Source organism: Hirundo rustica, chromosome 1 (assembly GCF_015227805.2).
Source record: "Hirundo rustica isolate bHirRus1 chromosome 1, bHirRus1.pri.v3, whole genome shotgun sequence".
Taxonomy (NCBI): Eukaryota; Metazoa; Chordata; class Aves; order Passeriformes; family Hirundinidae; genus Hirundo; species Hirundo rustica.
Genome location: NC_053450.1, coordinates 21,798,367 through 21,819,513, shown reverse-complemented (window position 1 = coordinate 21,819,513; position 21,147 = coordinate 21,798,367). Strand labels below are relative to the sequence as shown.

The 21,147-nt window shown below is 36.4% G+C and overlaps 1 protein-coding gene across 8 annotated transcripts in view; it reads left to right on the top strand.

Moving 5' to 3' along the window:
• VPS13B (vacuolar protein sorting 13 homolog B) overlaps window positions 1–21,147 on the top strand; it is a 428,881-nt gene that overhangs the window by 190,388 nt on the left and 217,346 nt on the right. For 7 of the 8 annotated variants that reach the window (XM_040076409.1, XM_040076406.1, XM_040076434.1 and 4 more), the window contains 2 exons: window positions 3,346–3,455; window positions 10,765–10,912. In XM_040076409.1, the coding sequence (XP_039932343.1) occupies window positions 3,346–3,455; window positions 10,765–10,912 (258 nt within the window). The remainder of the gene's footprint in view (window positions 1–3,345; window positions 3,456–10,764; window positions 10,913–21,147) is intronic. The other variant, XM_040076420.2, reaches the window with a different exon arrangement.

Below are 21,147 nucleotides of genomic sequence, written 5' to 3'. Positions count from 1 at the left end.
CTGTTCTTTGCAGCTGTGTCCCCCAGGGTGGGTGTCCTCTTCCACTTCACCAGAAGTGAAGCACGTTCCCTTTTCTCCCTTTTTGCCCTGAGTTTCTATGGAAGGAGCCCCAGGGTAGTGACCCTTCTCCTCCCTGCTTCTCCAGCAGCCTGTGCTCAGCACTCCAGGTGGGAGGAGGTGGCAGATATCTTCTGCAGACCCCCTGTCCCTTGGGAATAAAAGTGCTGTTGTTGCAGCTGTCATCATCCAGGGAGACTTGTCAGGAAGCTCATCCGCAGGATGAGAGTGCCAAGCATCGCTGTGCTCTGCTGCCTTCCGTTCGTCATCCTTCTCTGCCTGACTGCAGCCTCCTCATCCTCTATTCCTTCAGTAGAGAATGGGAATTCATGGAGGAAGGAAATTATTTGCCCAGGCTGAGCCTGGCAAATGACACCATGACTCAGGAAATTCTCAAACATTTAAGATTACTCGGTGTTGGGTCCAATACATATTTTTCGAATCTGTTACTAGATAGATGTAACAGATGACTCTGGCCAGAACTGAGATCTGGAGAGGAAACCCTGGTGTGCTATGGGACTAAGGTCTGCTTTTTTTCTGAAATGTAAATTTAATTAAAAGGAGAAAAAGGGAGGGGAAGAAACGAAAGTTCTCCACAATCTTAATGAAATCCAGGGCACTTGAGCATTGCATTTTGATGGAGACAGAATAGCAATTAATTTTTTTTTTGTTAAGCGTGTGAGGAGTCTGCTGCCAGCTTCGAGCTTGATCCTCAAATTACTGAGAACTTCCTTAAAAACTGTGAAGAATTCTTATTTCTTGACATGAAAACAGGAGGCAAATCTGAGAAACTTTTTTTGCTAGATAATGATTTTGAAGAAAGCTGTTACACAGAAAACAACTTTACATAGGTGATGAAACTGCCCTTAAATATAGTGGCTAAGTAGCAAACACAGTAGTAAATTTCAGTAATTTAGCGTGACAGAAGTGGCTTAGTAGGAAGCCAAAGTTACCTGACAGTCAAATTGAAAGCAAATAATGTAACTGCTTATCTGAGTACTTCTAACAGGGGTTTTTTTTGTTGTTTGTTTGTTTGCTTGTTTTATTTTTTTAATATCTCAGGCACAATCTATCAAAGACAACAGGAAATATGTCAGTATTTGTGCTGCCTTTCTGTGGAATTTTATGGGATTGTGCTAGTGTTGACCTAATTGAAGGAAGAGTTTCAGTTCAAATTTGGTTGACTTAATTGTATTGACCTTCTTAGTTGTAGCTATTTTTTTCAGTAATCAAGAACCTATGTGAAGTTACTAGAATGATGTGCTGCAGTAACACCGTATTTTTCTTTTCAGGAATCTGCTAGAAATGTGGGATTTTCTATTGACTTTGCCTGTAGGCTGCCTTTATGCTGCGCTCATTGGGAGGTCTGTCTCCCACTTTTCACATCACATGGATATTAAACCTTTCATTAAGTCTTGCTGACAACAGGCAGTGTCTCTTAAAGATGCAGGATTCTTTTACATTGGCATATAAATATCTTATAAAAGATAATGATTGTAGCATATGTTTTATCAATCCTCTGTTACCTTTTGCTTCCTTTTTCTAGTTTCCTGCACATCCTGCCACAAGGCATATTCACTGCTCTTCCTTGCATCTTGCCCCTTTATGCTTGAACGTTGGCTTTTCCTTTAAATGCAGATTTATTTCTAAGGTTTATTGCTGACATTTAAAACTTTCAGCTCACATGGGCTAGTCTGTGTATAGGAGTTCCTCACAGTGTGTGTTCCAACTCCAAGCCTGGGCTAGGCGGATGATTTATCTTTGTGTATTTCTTGACTGCCATTTTCCCATTGTGCTCATCAGGCTTTGCTTGTGTCACCCCAGGTTGGTGGGTCTTCTGCCATTTGGAATTCAGCTGGTCTTAAAATTTTGTTATATACAATAAACTCATAACTTATATTTTTTTAATTAATTTCCCATTTACAGTTTTGCTGATGTGTCTTTTGAGGCACATGTTTTACTGTTTTTTGGAAAGTACATTGAATTGTCTGTCAAGCTTTCTGAATGTATTTGAATTTATTATTAAATTCAGATTGCTGCATAATTACATTGTATACCAGAGAGTAAATGTAGTATATATTGCTTTAGGAACCATGATTCTTAGTATTATAGAACTACTGTAATTCTGTGGAATTTGGTGCTGGGATCCTCCAGTAACCAGGATTTCTGTTTTAAATTTATTTTGTTATTTATTTCATTATTTCATATATTAATTTGTAGTAAAACTGCAAAGCTTATGTGAAAGTATAACTGCCTACTACTTACTATACTTTTTCAGTATAGTTGATACCTTTGTATTCCATTAAGCCACTTGCTTTTGAATTGTACAGCTCTGTAATTACGTTCTGCTGCAATAGATACATTATCTGTACTATTAGAAAAAAACCCTCACCAATGTATGATCAGATTTTTAATGCAGGTTTAATGGAGATAGTGCTTCATAAATGGGGTTTTAGTGTGCATGGTCTGATGTACATGCTAACGTTTCTGGGTACTGATGTAGTTTTTCTCCTATTTTGAGCCTTAACATTTTCCATGTAAGGTTCTCTTCACAAACATAAGAAAACTAGAAGCTTACTTTTAAGAAGTAAAGTTGCCCTATCTTGTAATCCTAGGTCCTAGAAAGTGAGATTTGAAGAGAATAAGATATATTGTAAAGCTTAGGAAAATCCTAAGAGCTCACAGTACGGAGGCTGCCAGTTGTTGTCTGTCAAAAATTTTGCCTTATTTGCCTAACCCATCCTCTAAAGAATATTCATGACCATATTTACATGAAAAATGTTTGTCTTGAGCTTTGGGCAGAGCTAGTGTAAAGCAGGCCAGTCTTTATTAAAAGAACTCACTGTCCTAGACCATGGGGCTATTTTTAATTGAGGTTGTGGGGAATCATGCATTATATTCTTCCCTTTTTGTCAAGGGTTTTACTGACTTATTTTTTGCAATGTTAATGTTTGCTGAAAATTTGAGGGAAGGTGTTGTGAGTATTCAGTTACACAAGCAATTTTGTGAAAACAAGCATTTTTCTTGACAAAAGGTCGTAATAGGCAAAATCAAAATGCAAGTTGCTGCATTTTTTTAGGTGTGCATATCCCTAACACTGGTAGTTCTGGTAAGTTTCTCACTTTGAATATGTCATTGAAGTTTATTCTTTAAGTATTGCTATTTATTACATATTTAGTCCAAGCCTAACAAAAGTCTACATCAAAGATGATTTGTGTGCAAGAAAACTGCATCAAGGAGATTCTTGAGCAGATAGTTTACATTTTTTCTCTCTTCTATGGTGTGCAGGTGCTGTCCTCTTGTCCAGTGTACAAGGATTAGCAATTAATGTTGATCCAGTCCTGTATACGTGGCTTACCTACCAACCTCAGAAACGAGTTAGTAGACACATTCAGCAGGTATGTGCTTTTGTGGGAAAGGGATGGGAAGAAGGAAAGCTTTCGCTTCTATATGTGCCAGTAGTGCATTTTTCCAAGTATTTGTAGTTTGTTACTGCTTCCTTGTAGTTTGTTGCATGTACTGTTGATCTTATTTTGGATTGTTTAAAATGTTAAGTCGGAATATTAAAATTTTAATTTCACAACATTTTAATTTTTAATTAAAAAACAAAGAATTTGGATTTGTGATCACCCTACAGGATCATTATTTTGCAACTAATTTTAACTACTGAGACCTCATAAGCCTCGAGTCTGAATAGTACACCATATTTTAAAATTTTGGATGGTCTATGAAATAATTGCATAACTGGTTATGAAGGCAGCACTCTTACTAAACCCCATTTTAATAGGAGATGAACCATATAGCTCATAACTTGACAGAAGTGAAGGCTGTAACAGATTCTGTATATCATGTCAAAATGGGTATTTGCATACAATGTGCTTGAAAAAGAAGCAGGTGAGGTTGTGGGTCTGTGTGGTGCAATGGTTTCCTTGACATATTCTTAACCCTAATTTTCATATTCCTGGCCTGAAAAGAGCACCAGTTTAGTCTTAGATCAAACTTACTTTTATCTATTGTTTGGCCGAATTTCCTAGAGCTTAGATTTGCTATACTTGATCAAACTGTTTTTTTATGTCACCAGTGATGGTCTGTCTCACTTATAAGTGGTCAGTTATTAAGTAATTTTACGAATGTAAAATTATTTCAATGTTAATCTCATAACTATAGAACACTGCACATCAGAGAAGTTTCATTCTGGTCCCCTGGAGTGGGAGCATAAACATGACTTGTAAACATTTGTTTCTTGTGTCCAAATTACCTTGTTAGGTAGTAATTGTCAAACAGTAATTTGAGTCCCATCAAGCTCATTCTGCATCTGAAAAACTTCACTATGACAGTGAAGCTTTATTATTGTTTTAATGAATTTACTCAGTTTTAAAATGTATTAAGTTATTCTTCATTCCTGCATCATAACTGGAGCAGCAATTTCTTGGCGTATGTTTTTTGCAAAACAAACCATTTATCTACTTTTTACTGTTACGTAGCCTTCCAAAATGTAATCAATACTGTTTATCCTGCTTATTTCAAGTGTTTGTATAAAAGTCTGTCTTTAACATCAGCGTACTTAATCAGTTGTTAGTCAGCGCTTTCTCTTTTGATGCTGGGTGACTAGATGGGTTAAGTAACTACATTAGGAAACTTGTTTGTCCCTGGTTTTGATCATCAGCGGCAAAATTTTTAGCCAAATTTTGTTTATTTTGTAACTCCTGTTACCTCATACAGCCTTCAAAATTTTTTCATCATCTATTTGAGATTAAAATTACTGTATCACAAGTCTAATGTTATTAGCATTTAAAATGTCTTAGCAATTTGAAATTATTTTAAATATGAGTTTATAAACTCAACTGTCAATGTCATACCATTTTCATTGTTAACATGACGGTGGTAATGGACCGTATGTAATAATACGAATTAAAGTGTCTGTAGAAGTCATGAAGAAACTTTATTTGGAAACTGTACCTGTAATAAATTATGCTTAGCCACAGACTTTTTTCTTTATGTAATACTGTAATTATACTAGAATAAGGATTCTAGTCAAAGTTAGGCCTTGTGCCTTATCTTTTGGAAAAATTCAGCTTGTTACCATAGTCTAACTAGTATAACGGAACAAAAATGCTCTATAAAATCTTCCTAATTTTTGAACATTTAACAGCCATGAGATACAATTCTTTCAAGAGTTATGATCAAAATGTTTTTGGTTGGTAAAGCTCTTATCTTCCTCTATTCTGTCAGTCTTATACAATTGCAAAAGAAAAAAAAAAAAAAGAAAATACTTTCTTTAGAAGTTCTTTGTATGATTCAGAGATCTTAATTATTAAGAGATTTTAAGTTTTAATGTCTACTTAATACAATGCTTTTGCTCTGTAATTTTGAGTAAGTCAGTTGTGACTTCTATCTGAAAACACAGTTAGAAAACCTTTCAGTAAATTTGGCCCTGTGTACACATTAAACTCAGAATGTTAGCACTTGATAAAATAAGTTAAATTAAAGTATTAACTTATTTCAGTGCAACTATAGTCATGTAAACTTCTGCTTGCATACAGGATGGGGCTGGGACTGTCTGGCTCCTCACAGGGATGGGACACCTATACATATGAATGTCTTCTTTTTTTTTCTTTTTTTTTTTTGCCTTTTAACTATTTTTCTGGGATTTTAGGCTTAGGTTTATAACGCCAGTTTGGTGGTACATGCATTTTATATTTACTGAAATATTCACCATGTCTGTTTTAACTAGTTTTAACTGAAAGCATGACAAGTTAGAGAAACGGAACATAATAAGCTGCATTTTTACAAAACTCCTAACATTTCAGTGTCTCTTTGGCCTCACTGCCATTTTATTCAGCTGGAGCAGAACAGTGACTGACTGCCGTGCTGGGGTGTGGGGGTACGTGTGAGCCCAGTGAGCATCACCCCTCTTTGTCGCAGTGTCCCAAAAGTGCTTACCAGCGTAGCCGCAGGCTAGCTCAGCGGGTTTCCCACTGCGGCAACGTGGAAGGTCGGAGCGGCAGGCTGGGCAAGCCACTTCCTCCCTGCGGGGACTTGGATCCCCCACACCAGCGACGGGCACGATGATGGTACAGCAACCACGGCAACCAAATAAAAGGCCGACTCCTCTGAGCAGGGTTAACGGGGGTTTATTGATGGAGAGGGAGCACGGAGCTCTGCACTGTCAGACCTGCTGCCCAGGAGAGCACTGAGAGCAGGCGTGCAGCAGCTTATAAGGAGGGGTGGAAACAGGGGTGGCGACAACTGGTCAGCGAATCACAAAACTCAGGGGTGTAACTGGGGGGTGTAAACCATGAAACAGGGGACCAACCACAAAAAGCCAGGTGGGGATTTCCAGGGCCCCAGCCTATCACTCGACGCCCTCCCTGGAGCTTTCCAGAAGCCAGGGAAGGGTCCTGGAGTGATAGACAGGGCGCCCAAGGGGAGAGAGAGGGGATTGACAACTCGGTATAAGGGGGAAGGGATGATTGACAGAAAACGAACTGTGGGCACTTTGTGATAAACAAGTTGAAACCATTAACGAAATAGGGGGGGGTACAAGGAACAAACCATTACATAAAACATGTATAAATTTACATAAAACAATTAAAACAAATTGCTCACCACCACACCTCTTCATTTATTACTGCTGGACTATTGCTAGACAAAGCTCTCTCTGCACCTTGCTGCCTTATATCTTCTGCTTTCAGAGCCCTCTTAAAACTGCTGGCAGAATGCTTTCAGTTGGTGAAAACGAGGGGTTTCTTGGCTGACATCAGTCCATCACATAAGTTTGATTACAGCTGGTCAGTTATCAGTCTTTTATCTCAGCAGAGCACTTCTCCAATACCTAAAGCGCTTACCTGAAGCAGTCAGGGAATTTCATCTGAATTAGCAAGTTCACCTGCCAGGAAAGACGGTGATTTTGTGCACCCCAGGGGTTAAGCAAGTCTTATTATTCAGCAGTTAATTTTAATTAATGCAATTTTATTAATTAATTTAATTTTAATTGGGAACTAGGGCTAATGCCTTGGTTTGTTTGAACTCTCTGAAACAGTTTAGGTGTACTAGTAATCTTAGACATCAAAACAATTAGATGTAACTCAGTAGTCAAGCAGTGATTGCATTTTCATGTCATTAGAACTTGTAACTCAGTAGTCAAGCAGTGATTGCATTTTCATGTCATTAGAACTTGTTGCAAGGTAGACAGGGTAGATCATCCTTGATGTCACAGCTCATTCTGGTGCAGTTCAGACTGTCTTGTAAGTAAATGTAAATATTCTCTGAGTTAGATAGTGATTGCATGACAGTGATCTTAGATGTTCAATAAACACCATGTCTTGAGCAGAAATGCCATCTGTCCCCAATCCAAAGACTTGGTTGTTTTTTCTTCCTGCTTGCTGGTTGCGAGCTACTGCACAAGTAAGCATCAGTCTGTGCACATGCGGCATCCACCGTGTGAGATAACGGGGTTTAGTACCATCTCAAGGACAGCAGCTCATATCTGGACTCAAGCTTTTGAATTTGACATTTCACAAGGCAGTGGTAATGTTTTAGGTTCCTATCTTGGAATATTCTTTTGCCTTTGGTTTGTTATCAGGGAGGTGACTGTATAGGCATCCCCTGAATGAAAGTTTTTCGTCTGCTCGGTTGTTCAAGTTTTCTGTAAAACTCATTTCTCATGCTCCCAGATCTGCCTACAGTCTCTTCAGCCTCACATTTGTGGGAAAATACAATTCAGAAATAAAATATTTAAGTACAAAAAATCCCAAGGAAAATAAAATATTAATTCACCTATGGAAAATTAGTCCTCCTCATAGATACTTTAGCTTTAGTTACTTGGCATGTCTCCACATAAATCAGGAAATACTTGGCTCGTTGTATTTTTGGCAAGCTGTTTTTTAGCTATTATTTTTCCGAGCCTTTCTCTGATTTTAGATCTTTATAATTTCCAAAGTCATGTTGACCACATAGTATGAAGTAAAAAAAAAAAAATTAATAATCGGTATCTGTTGATCTATTTGCATACTTAAATGGCATATACGTGTGTGTGTTTTTATGTATACATACTTAACATGGCATGTAATGTGTCAGATTATTTGTGCCAATAAAAATTAAATTTAGAAAAAGATTGCTCTTCTGTAGTTTTTCAGCCACTGCTTAAAAACCTAATTGTAATAATTATATTTGAAAAGTAGTAACCTTTCTTATTTTGAATTCTGTGAATTGTTACTAATTTAATATTATGTATATAATTGCCACAAAACATTATTGCACTGATAAAACTGTCAGTATTCTAGAACAGAATCTGACTTTGACATTGTGTCAACAAAACAGTCACATATAAAGGCTGCTGTAGTTCCAGAAGTTTGTTACGTGTTCTTTATCTTCTATAACACTGACAATTCGTAACCATAAAGCTTAATCCCAAGTAGGTGTATTTAGGCTTTACTACATCCTATTTTATAGCTGGCTTTTTGGATTCTTGTGATGAAATGCTTATGATAACACTAGCATGCAATGTCTCCTTTCCCATCAGATTCATCTTCTCCTACAGCTGTGGGGCTCTTGTCATCTGCTCTTTCCCAAGCCACAATTTCCTCATCAGTTTGTGGCTAAACCCCAAATCTTGATGATCCTTTTCCATCTACTTCAACACTGATCTTTCATCTTCTGGATTCTTTTAACCAGAAATCTTTTGCCAAAAACCTGACAAGATTGTACTGGGCGTCAGCAGCAGCAGCATCAGACTAGATTTCAGTGAGCAAAGATAAAACATCTGTTTCATTGTCCAGATCAGCACTCAATATTTGGTCATAATTTTTTCCAGCTTTATCTGGCTGTGATAGCCTTGATGTTTTTCACTTTTTGACTAGTAGTGCAACTTATTATATTTTGCTGATCCATTTCTTCAGTGGTTCAGAAATAGATAAGGCTTCTTCAGGCAGTATTTCCATCCTATTGTCTTTTGTGCTGTCCTGTATTGTCTGCATTCATTCTTCAGAAATTCTTGCTTCACTTTGGCAAGTCAGTGTTCTTGCAGTGTTACATGCAGAATTGCCAAATCATGGCTCAACAGTGGCTATCATAAGAAAGCTGCAGATGGCTATGCCTTATGAAAGTTGTATCAGATAAATGGCAAGGTTTTGAAAATAAGTGATGTAAAACGTCTGATGAAAGTTTACAAAATTTCAGATCCTCTCCCTGTATACAAGCGGGGAAGTATTTCTGTGGTGTAAACGTTGTCTTTTCAAAGCTGATGGGGATTTTTGTTGTTGTTACAACTAGAGGGTATGCCAAGGTGGCATGTTACTGTATTCCACAAAAACTTTTTAGTGCTTTTGGAGACAAAGCTAATGACTGTACATTCAGAGGGAGGGGGAGAGATGAGAGTTCTGTTTGTCACTGGAATTAGCATTTTTCTATTAACTTTGCGTACCACTGGATATATAAATTGATTGTTTTCACTGGAGTAGGATTAAATAGTTGATTGTCTTATTTTAATTTACTTTTATAGTGGAAAATGGCGAAGGCGTTTGGAAGCCATTCCCCTTCAGTTAAATGATTTTTCTGTTTGTTTTGGGGTTTTGTATGTGTGCACATATTGCACACTGCTTGATTCAGTGATCTGTTTTCTATTGGAGAAAATTTACAAGCACATTGCCCGCCTCACACGAATTTGTTTCCCACAGAGATTCCTAATGCAATGTGTGAGGTTTCTCATTACGCAGTTATATGGATTACATTTTCACTCCAATACGAACAAAATTAAATTACACAAAAATTAAGATGCGTGTAATCCTAATGTCTGATCTCTAGAAAAAAAACTTTGTCATCTTTAAATGATAACCGTCTGCAAAATCAGTGGTAGAAATATTCTGCTTTTGTCAACTGGGATACATCTGCAATTTACATTGCAGCTAATGTTGCAGCAAAACGTTAAGAGCCAACTGTATAGCAACACTGAGGATCAAATTGTTCTTAATAAATTTGTCTTTTCTTGCTTGCATTAATAAAAAAGGAGTAACAAAGCCAATAGACTATTCATTTGTTCCAGAATCCATATGGATTAATACACATCACTCTTTTCTAATCTTAAAATAAGGATGCAGTCCTTCAAACTTTTTTCATGCCTACAGTTTTGTATTTTTGTGTATGTCAGCAGTTTCACATTTTGAGCAGTTTCTCATTTATTGATATGCTTGAAAGTCACAACAGTTCAAAATCAATAGCAGTCAGTTAAATCTTACATTTAAAATGTTAGGAAGAAGCACAATAATGTAGAAATATCAATACGTCCTATATTTTGAAATTTAATGACGGTTAATAAATGTCCTTGGGTCTTCATATCTGGGTAAATTTTTCAATTTTCCATTAAACATTTAGATAATTATTTTACTTTAGTCATCAGCCAGGTTTATTCCTATGGGTTTTGGGTGGCCAACAACCATGGTACTCTAAGTTAGTTTTATTTCACATTTTTGTTTTCACAGAGCTTTTCCTCAGTCTAACAGGACTGAGATAAAGAATTACAAGTGCAAATCTGAATGTGACATTTTGTTTCAATTTGTTTTCAAAATATTTGTGCTCCAATCTGTGTTTCAAGTTGTCTTCTGTACATTTCCAAATATGTAGTTTAAAACATGTTTCTCATGGCAGTGCCATAATTCTGCATTAATGTGTTTTGAGTTTCAGTGGTTCACAAGGTGTTTCTTTTTCCAGCAGTCTGTAGGAGCTGTTCCGCTTGGTGTGTCAGTAACTCGAAAGAAAGAGGATGAAGCATCAGTTGGAAGTGCACCTTTGGCAAGGCAGCAGTCAAATCAAGCCTCTGAGTATGCCAGCAGTCCTGTCAAAACAAAAACAGTAACAGGTATATATATCACTTCATTGCAACTATCCATTCTGCATCTGCAACCTCCCTCACTAACATGCTGCCACAACAGAACAGCATCAGCTGTGCAAGTACTATGGCACAACTTTCAGCTTTAGAGAAATTAAAACTGTTAAAATGAAAAAGAATCAAAAGTATTGTTTTCGAATACATGTTTATTTTTATTCTCATTTTTGTTTAATGCTGTCTTTGGGGCCCTGAAGTCTAATGTAACATATTTGTAAAACGAGATAAAGGAGATCTGCTTTCAATAGAATATCTGCTGTTCACCTTGATATTTAGTCCATTATTTTGTCAGACTTCACACTGTGATTAATCTCTAATTTCAGTCAGTCTGTTTACATTGCTTAAAGTCTGGCATCTGTGGAAGTCAAGATTTGTGCATAAACAGTTAAAAATTACTGTTGTCAAAATCTCTCACCCATAGAAAGTGCATTTGTTGGCACTTCCGCCTATGGAGTTCAAGAAATTATTTATTTTAGGAGTATTTTCTGTCCACTTAAGTGTCTAAAGTGAAACTTCATTACCACTAATCAAGATAATATGGTTTTCTTGGAATTTCTAGTGTATTTATTCATATGGTACTGTCTGTGAGTAGTAAAGTAGGTGATCACCCAAAAAAAATTACTGTCCAGCTGAGACTTTTAGTGATCCTTCTGAAATACACTGAATAAATTCTCTTTTCCTTTGCATTGATGTTTATTTCCAGATTATCATCAAGCACTTCAAGATGTTGTCTGCTGGTACTAAGATTACAGTCTTGTTCATTAATGGTAGTTAAATGCTATTTTGTGATTAAATGTGACTAAGCCAGAAAATCCCTTTGCTGAATATTAGTGGGTTGACATGTTATCACTGGTAGTAAGACAACAGATTAATTTTGAGGACTTCCATTTTATTCATTAATATCCTCTTTTTATATTTTTTTTAACATTTATCCATTTATTTTTACAATTCATTTATGGATTTCCTTCATTTTTGCCTGTGATGAAATGACTGTACCAAGCATATTCTTCTTTTAACTTTGTCATTTGTTCTGCTTTATCAGCATCATAAATGGTGATTTGTTTCTTCTTGACGTTAATTCTGCCTGAGCCTGCAGAGAGCAAAGGTGTATTTCATTAGAAAAAGCTTTCGTTATTTCCAATATTTGACATTCAAATCCAGCTATTTGCATGAATAGATTCTAGATTAGTTTTTCTTCATTTATTTAACCAGTTTATAAAAAGTAGGCATGTAGTTTGCAGAAATAGCTTTGTACTTGGATTTTGAAAACTGGTGTCCCAGTCTGGTACCTGCTCAGCATAGTAACCCTTTTAGTTCTTCAGTGTTTGTTATTCTTCACTTTGACTATTATCTTTTCTGATCACACCAGAATATTCTACTAAAAGAAAACATTATTCAAAATCTACAAATGCCATGGATGCCAGTTTTGCTTTTTTGTTGGGGTTTTGTGTATGAAAAATAATAAAATGAAATTATAAAGTATAAAAAATGTCATAAGGGCAAAAGTGGGGTTTCTGTGCATCTCAACTTCTTCAACCTTTTTAGTTTGAAGTCAATATCAAGATCTGTTTTCAGTTACACATTGCTGCAAAAATGAAAAGTTCATTTATAGATTTCATTTGTCATCTGCCTCTTACTTTACTCATTCAGTTTATCTAGTAAGTTTAGCTTAGATGCTGAGGATTTTTTGAAATTAAGTAGATATTTGTCTTCTCTATAAACAGTTTTGCAGCATAGATTTTGATACTATGAAATGAGAGGTAGTGGTGCTAATTCTCTCAAGAGATTACAGACTAGGAATATTCTTTTTATTTTATTAGAAGCAGTATTGTAAGGAAGATACTATTGAATTTGGTTCCATTGATTTTCAACTGTTAAAATTTTTGAAAGATGCTACTTTTTTTTTTCAAGTGAAGCTACATATACATATCAGAGGGTCTACCTGGGTTTATTTTTAAGAGGCAATGTACCTGACTCTACTGGGTTGAAGAACAACTTGTTGTCAGGTCATAACCCCAGGCAGAAGAGCAGCCACTCACTTATTTCCCCAGTAACAGGATAGTGGAGAGACTTGTAAGGGTAAAAGGTAGAAAACTAATGGGCTGAGATAAATACAGTTTAATAGGGAAAGCAATAGTCATGCACACAGGCAAAGCAAAACAAGGAATTAATTCAGTTTCCCATGGGCAGGAAGGTGTTCAGCCATCTCCAGGACAGCAGGGCCCCATCAGGTAACTTGGGAAGATGAACTCCATCACTCCAAACATCCCCCTCCCACCTTCCTCCTACTTCCCTCAACTTTATTTTCTGAGCACGATGTCACATGGTCTGGAATATCCCTTTGGTCAGTTTGGGTCACCTGTCCCAGCTCAGGACAGGTGTTGAGTCTCCTCCTAACCTCCCCTGCACCCCCAGCTTCCTCACCAGGGTGGCAGTGTGAGAAGGAGAAAAAGCCTTGGCTCTGTGTAAGCCCCTCTCAGCAACAGCAAAAACATCTCTATAGTATCAAGCCTGTCTATTCAGCACAAATTCAAGACACAGCCCTGTAGCAGCCACTGAAGAAAATTTCTGTACAAAAAGTGTGAGTAAAAATATAAAATTAAGGTCTCTGATTACAAAGCCACCAGTTACAGAGGTTAGAAAAGGTTGGATGGATGCAAATTTGAAAGGTGAAATCTCATTCTCAGAGATGTTTCAGTGGATTCTTTCTTTGAAAATGTGTTTCTTTACAGCTGTATAATGTTTTGGAACATGATGAATGAGTGACCATAGTTTATTAAACTAAAAATAGATTGCCTGTGGTTCTTCTTTCCAATTTTTCTGGGTTGCTCACTCCGATCATCTTTCATTTTGTTTCCTCTTTTTAAATTTCATCTACTTTCTGTCTGAATTTTCTTCCATTATTTCTGTCGCCTTTTAATAGCGGGAATTCCACACTGATTATAGATCTAGGATGTTTAATGTTGCAAATTCTACAAAAACATTCTACGTAAAGAGACAGTGAGCCTTGTATACCTCATATTTATTAATCATCAAGGCTAGAGCTACACAACTTCTAAGCTGTCAGAAAACGGAGATCTTACATTGATAATACGTACATATGCATAGTCTTTGCACATTGAAAGAGATTTTATCTTAAAATCATGCTGTTCAGGTGGGGATTTTGAATTAATTCTCTTCAAGTCTAGCATGGTCTCAGCAGTCACTCCCTTGAGAACTGCTAGGAACCAACCCTACGTACTAAATCAGTGCAGTTTGTAATCACAGCTGTAATATGGTTTCAAGGATTGATCTTGAGTTCAGTTTATTAGTTAATGGCTGCTGACACCTTGCCAAATATGAAGCATGGGAAAAGAGCAAAATTACTATCTATATGGCATCTGTCTCTGAAAATCCAGAGTTTCTGTTCTGAAGTTTCAAATTGTAATTTATAAATCTCCTTAACCAGAGACTTCACAACCAGAATAAGATAATAGAATATATGGTTTAAATCTGACATGATGTGGCTGTGAACAAGTAAGGGGATAAAGAATATTGAAAAAAAAAAAAAAGTTATGTCCGTTTTTCTGTTCACCCACTTCTCCCATTCTCAGTAGTTCAGCAGTTCCATGTATGTTCAGTGATTCACAGACCTGTAGCTGTGCATAGAGGCAGAGCTGTCATATCTGGATAGAGGCAAAATGATTGCTATAGTTGTGTGTAATTCCGTAATATATGTAACATACTTATGCAGGAAGATTGGATGGACTACAGTAGATGAATAGGACAATCTTTGAAGGCTGTCTCGGGCACACTATTGAATAATGATTTAAGCCCAAGTGTTTGTTTCCACACATTCAAGACGTGTACTTGTTTATTACTAAAATAATCTGTAACTTTCTTTTGTATTTATAAAATCATTATAATTATTTTCACTGTGTTTGAAAAATATAGCATTTTCCATGATCAGTTATGAAATTGGGTTTGTGGGTTTGGACTCTTTACTGCCTCCTGGTGAAGTCTTTTTTTTAGCCATGACAGTGAAATATAATTTCACTAGCATCTACCACAATCCGAATTTATCAGTTTGGAAGTAACCATGATATCACAGACACAAATGAAGGTGGCCTTTAATGGAAGAACCCACTTTAAAGAGGCTGAAAGGTTATTAATTTTTGTCACTCAGAATCCTGGAAGTTTACTTTTCTCATAGCCAGAGAATGGGTAGGTAGATGGAATTTAATGTATCTTCTAAGAAGACAAGAACTTTCTGGTTGGGGTGAGCTCCATAACCTGTTATGAAAGCAGCTGAAAACAGAATGCCATGTCCCATGACTGAACATACCTGTGTAAAACAAAATTTGGTGGATCCCTGTTATGCAACAGCAAGATGTGTACTCATGGTATAGGTGGTGACTGCATTTCAGCCCTGTCATGAGTGTACATCAGGCCTGCAAAAGCAGGCAGATGTTTTTCATTGCTGTGTCTAGCACCTGACTTCTCCATTTTCTTGTCTGGTGGGCAGATTGGTAGAGCATTTGCAAAAGAGAATTAAACAGTGATGGGTTAGGGGCAACATTTTTCATAGACCAGGTCTGCACTTCACAGTCTTTTAATTCCTGTAAAAATTCAGTGTTAGTTCCAAGTTCAAAACTGAGAAGAGAATCCACCCTTGTTACCCTCTGCAGGAAGTGTGGTGTGTTGCATGAAGGTACGTGCATAAAGGGAGAAATAAAGGATATAAAAGCATTGCATTTTGGAAAAATCGCTTGTGTTTTGAAGCACTGATAGTCTGTTCTTTGGAATTATGTTCTTAAAGAGAAATAATTAAAGAGTTTGAAAGCTTTATAAATGCTGTTACACCCAGTTTACTATTTGTATTTCAAGTCGATGGAAGATGATGTCATATCAAGAAAACTGAGAACTCTTCTCTTAGATAGACTTTACGTTTTCTGTTCTGTATAAATCACCTGAATTTTAATAAGGACAGAGCTTCTTTCACCAATTTCTTGCTCATTTGCCCTGCTTACTTATTTTCCCAGAGCCTGTAGAAACATAGTACCTTTGAAATATTTACCCTTTTGAATTTGACTAGCAAATGCCTAAGGAGCAACAAGACAAGCAAATGATTTGCAGGCATATGCGGGGCATATAGGATTGCGTAAGCCTTCTTTCCATAGGAAACCAGGCAAAGAAAGATCCCCATGTCTCCTTTCAATCACTTCTAAACATTTGATAGTGTAGCTATAATAAAACTTGAATTGCTTGTTAGATATTTACTGTAACTGGAATTTCTTGGGGTTTATGGAAAGTGCTAGTAATTAAATTTTGAAAGCTTTACTGAAGGAATTCTTAAAATTCTCTCAAAGTGTATGAGATTTTTTTGAACCATTATTAAATGGCTTTAAATTTAGACACATCTCCATTTTGTTTGGAGCAACAGATGCCAGACAAATTGATGTTTGTATCTGAAGTTTTATTTTAAATTAATGAAGTTTCTGCTGAAAAGTTCCAGTGTAGTAGAATAGGACCTGTACTTGGCAAAACTGGGATGCAGTTACTCATTATTGTTAAAGTCTGACTAGAATGCATAGTTAGATCCCTGCTAAAATGAGCTGTTGGAATGCAAAAACCTGGCAAATGTGAGAGAAGTCTGGCTGGTGAGAAATCAATGGATTATCTGAAGTATTTGAATTAGTAGGTCACTATTTCTGCTCAATGAACAGAATGATTATCGTTTATTCATGCCTACTATGAAATATGTGACTGGTGATTAATTTAGGAAGATGAATGAATCTAAATAGATGCTAAATAGGTTAAGTAAAATACTTGAAGGAATAAAAAAGTCAGGAATTTAAATCTGGTGCACATTTACCTAGGCTGCCAGAAAATACTAAGATTTTTATAAATGGGCTTTAGTTCTTGGATTATTCAAAAGGAAGGTGTCCAGGCACAGGTGATTTATAGAAAGTTTTAACTGTCTGGACAGTCACATATCTATATCAAAAATGAATTTTTCCGAGTTTTGTCAGCTAGTAAAATCTTTAACATTTTTGTTATGGTGGCATGATTTCTTCAGTTCACTGTGTGGATTTCAGAAACATTAGTAACTCAAAGCCAATGTAGTATATCAGACATTCTTTCTGTATGAACAAATTCAGTGTTGAGAGAGAACAAATGGTTGTTTATTTTTAGATTATATTATGACACTAAGGAACTTTCTGTGTATTTTTAAAAAGGCAGAGTACTAGGCAGAATTCCACATTTATCAGAACCTATTGCAGATCCAGAATCTGAAGTTCTTACTTTGTGGTATAAATTGTATTTGGAATGGTAAGTGATACTAAGATAAATTCAGGCATGGACTTTAGATATGAACACACAAACATCACATTTTTGTAATTACTAATCTAGTAGCTCGGTTTGGCCTCTGAATGGCTGGTTTTGATTTGTACAAAAGCATCAGTCCTCTTTTATTTTTGTTCCCAGAACTAAATAGGTATTTTTTGCCAGAAGTAGTGCAGCAATCATTCGGAATTTGGTGGGAGAAAATGCTGACCATAGGCGTTCCCTAGCCAACACACACTTTCACACAGAGAGATCCTTTCTTGTTGCACAACATTAATATCACATTTGTCTTTGTTTATTGACATATGTTAAAAGCCTCTGTGTTTTAACACTTATTCTGCTGTTAACTCATTGGGTGAGCACACAAATTTAGTCACTACACCTCTCTGCTGCCATTTCTCTGCACATAAGGGACTCTCATGAGTTGTCAGGGACTGTGTTGCTCAATTATTATTTTGATAAAAGTAATATATTATCTGCACTATTACTAAAATAGAATGCAATAATGCTCAAAGGCCAGTAAAGAAATTATTTATGCCAAGACTATTCAGTATGCTGGCAAATATATCATGTATTTTTATAAGCTTAAAAGGACTTCCTGGCCGTTTAAGTATTGCTTTTATTCTCAGACATTCTGGCAGAGAGTGTAAATTAAAAAGTAATTAACATAGTATATTGATAGAAAATTAATAATTCAAATATCATTCATCCAGGAGTGGGAGTGTGGGGAATACCTCATCTTACAACACCTCAGAAATAAAATGTTACTATTAGTGGAAGACTTCTGAAGGGTACTGATGGTTCAGAAAATATTGATAAATGCAGGTTTGAGCTTCTTCACCTGGTTTTAGTGAGCTGCTGCTTTGATTAACTTTAAAATTGAATGGTGGGGAAAATAGTGCATTAAGGTAGGAAGTATTTTAAAAATAACTCCTTTGTGCTTTTGCAACTCCTTGTATTTGTAAAATGTTATAATATTAAATCACAGAATAAAATTGTTTAATGGGTGTGTATTATAGCAGGAACAGAATTTCTTTGGCTGTCATATATATTTACATGAAAGTGTGGATGATTTTTAATGCCTTCAGATATCTTTATAAACACATGCTTAGTTCTATTGTGTTGCAAGTATAAAAGCATAGAGACTTGTAAAGGAAATTGGAAGGCAAACCTATGGACTAACAAGCTTTTACGTAATGTGTTTCACTGAATTTTTACTTCTATATAGTATTATACACAAAACCAAAAACCTGCAGATTTACAGAAAAGTTTTTAGAACGTGGTGGCTGTTTGGGTTTAATTAGTGGGGTAATTTTAGGGATTTTTTACGTACGAAGAAAACAATTCCTCGTCCGTTAAATATGTATATATGTGTATATATATGTGTAGGCCATTTTGATTTTTTGGGAGTTGTTTAAGGTTTGAATTTCTTCCTCCACAGCATTTTGATCTCATTTCTAATCCTTTGGACCCCTTGATTGGTTCCTTAGATTGTTGCATTTGTTGCAAACACCTTAGTATTTTTGGGTTTATTTTTTCATAGAAAGACATATTTGTCATGAAACTGAATACCTGTTAAAGAAATGCCAGCGAGTACTTTGACTCCATGCAGACTGCTTCCAATTTTAGTAGAGGAAAAATCTTCCTAGAAAAAGAGCAATGTAGTAGGATAACACTTTCCTCTGAGTGCTTTTTTCCTTGAATGTGTTTTGCTGTCATGGCCTCTTGGTAACAGTGGTCAGTCTGTAGCAGCATTTTCCTCAGCTTAGCTCCTTCTGGCGTGTGAGCAGCTGTATGACAGATGATGTGATGGTGAAGGAAAGCTTACCCAGCCTGTTGAGCTCATGGGAGAGGCACATTGTGAGTGGGGTCATGAGGTGTGACAGAGGAGAGAGTCCTGCTGCCTGGCTGGCGGTGGGACCTGTCCTGAGGGAGGAGTACTCTGAGCTTTTGGGCATCGGTGAAAGTGTGGATTTTCCTGCAGCAGGAAAACCTTTTCCAGCCAGAAAGAAGCTGCTGCCTTCTTAAGGTGTGCGGGATCTGAGGCACAGGGGGACAGGAAAAATGAGTCCATCTTGTGTCAGAGAGATTGAGACCTGATAGATCTGTGCCACACAGAAATCAGGAATAAGGTAGCTCCCTTTCATTTAGCTGCTAGCTGTAAGGAGAGAGGAAAGCATGCGGCCATCAGCGCCTACAGATTATCGATGTTCTTCAACACAGTAGCGGAAGTCTCTGCTGTGTGGGTTTTTCTGCACTGAATTATTTGAGAAAATGTCCATTTGTCCCAAATTGCACCTCGGATGTTTTCTTTTCCCTTTTCTGTTTCTAAAGGCTCTGAATATTAATAGCACAGAGTAGTGTCATTTTCACAAAAGTTCCTTTTATTTTCAAAACTTACATATTTTCTGGATCAGAGTTCTAAAAAAACCTCATTTCTAGTAGGCTAAAAAACACAAAGAAGGAGATATTTTTATTTATAAGAAAGACACTTTAAATTGGAATTTATACGTATAAATCTTGCTTGGTGGCATCTCCTACAAAGTGAGTACTTTAATGATTGATTTTGCAAAACTTGGAACTCCCCCTCTGCTTTAACCACGAGTTGTGAAATGAGTTATGAAAACTGCTCATTCAGTGAGTTCTTTTTTTTTTTTTTTAAAGTTTGTTCATTACTGATGTGTTCTGAAATTGCTGTGTGGCAATTTATATGTGATTGATATGGTATATATGTGTTTGCAAAAGCACCGATTAAACAATAAGGGACTAAAAGACAAGAGTAGGAGAATTTTATGTTCCTCAACGCTGTTTTTTGTTGTATTTTGTTTGTTTGTTTGTTTATTTTTTAATTCAACTGGTATAACCTGAAGCAGTCTCCACTCTGGTGGGGTTTTTTGTTGGTTTTTTTTTTTTTTTTTTTCCCCCTTATCAATTTGGAAGTGTTTCATACAAATCATTTTTTCTGTCTAGCTATTGCTGACTGGCACCTGGGTTGAACACAAGACGGATTACATTGCCAGGAAATGTTTCAAGGTTTTCAGTTCAGTAGTACCTAAGTAGCCTAATTATTTTAGGAAATTACCTGCATAGTGAGTCAGATGAGGCTGATCCAGTGCATGTCTACTCTAGAAGACCAGCCAAACACACATGGTAGCCACACCTGAGAGTGTGTATATATATATATATATATATACACACACACACACACACACTGCTTTTTTCCTTTCTCTTCAGGAGTTACTTCTTTGCTCGTTTCTTCTTTCTACTCAAATATACTTTTTATTCCTTTTCTATTTTCAATGGTTTATGGTTGAATGGTTCCTTATCTGTCTGTTGGGTTTTGAGACTTTTTTTTTTTTTTTTTTTTTTTTGATCTCTTGGTTGAACTTGAGGTTACAGTGAAGCTGGGTTTTATTGTGGATATTCCTGGAATTTTGCAAATTTTAGTCAGACTTAAATGTAGAAAACCAGGAGATACTTCAGTCAGCTAATTTTATTTTTAATTCACAGATTGTTGTTTCTGGCTATTCTGCTAATTGAGAGAGAATTAACACTGTTTGTTTCCCTGTAAATAAAACACGGGAGATTGGAACAAAACCTAACTTTAAATCCCACTCATGATAGATGCACTTGTTAAGTGATGTAGGATGTTGATAGTCCCTGCTGAATGCATTGTAGAATATGTAGGTTTACATTGTATTTATCTACTCATCCTGAACTGTAGCATCCTACCTGTGACATTCCTGGAGTCTCAGAGTGACTTTGTGTGCCATTCTCACCATTACCCACACTTGTGTTCTACAGTCCTGTGCTTCAATGACTCCTATTTTAGTATTTCTTGGCACTCAAGCTGTTTCTGATTGTTACTCTATAGAGTGTGT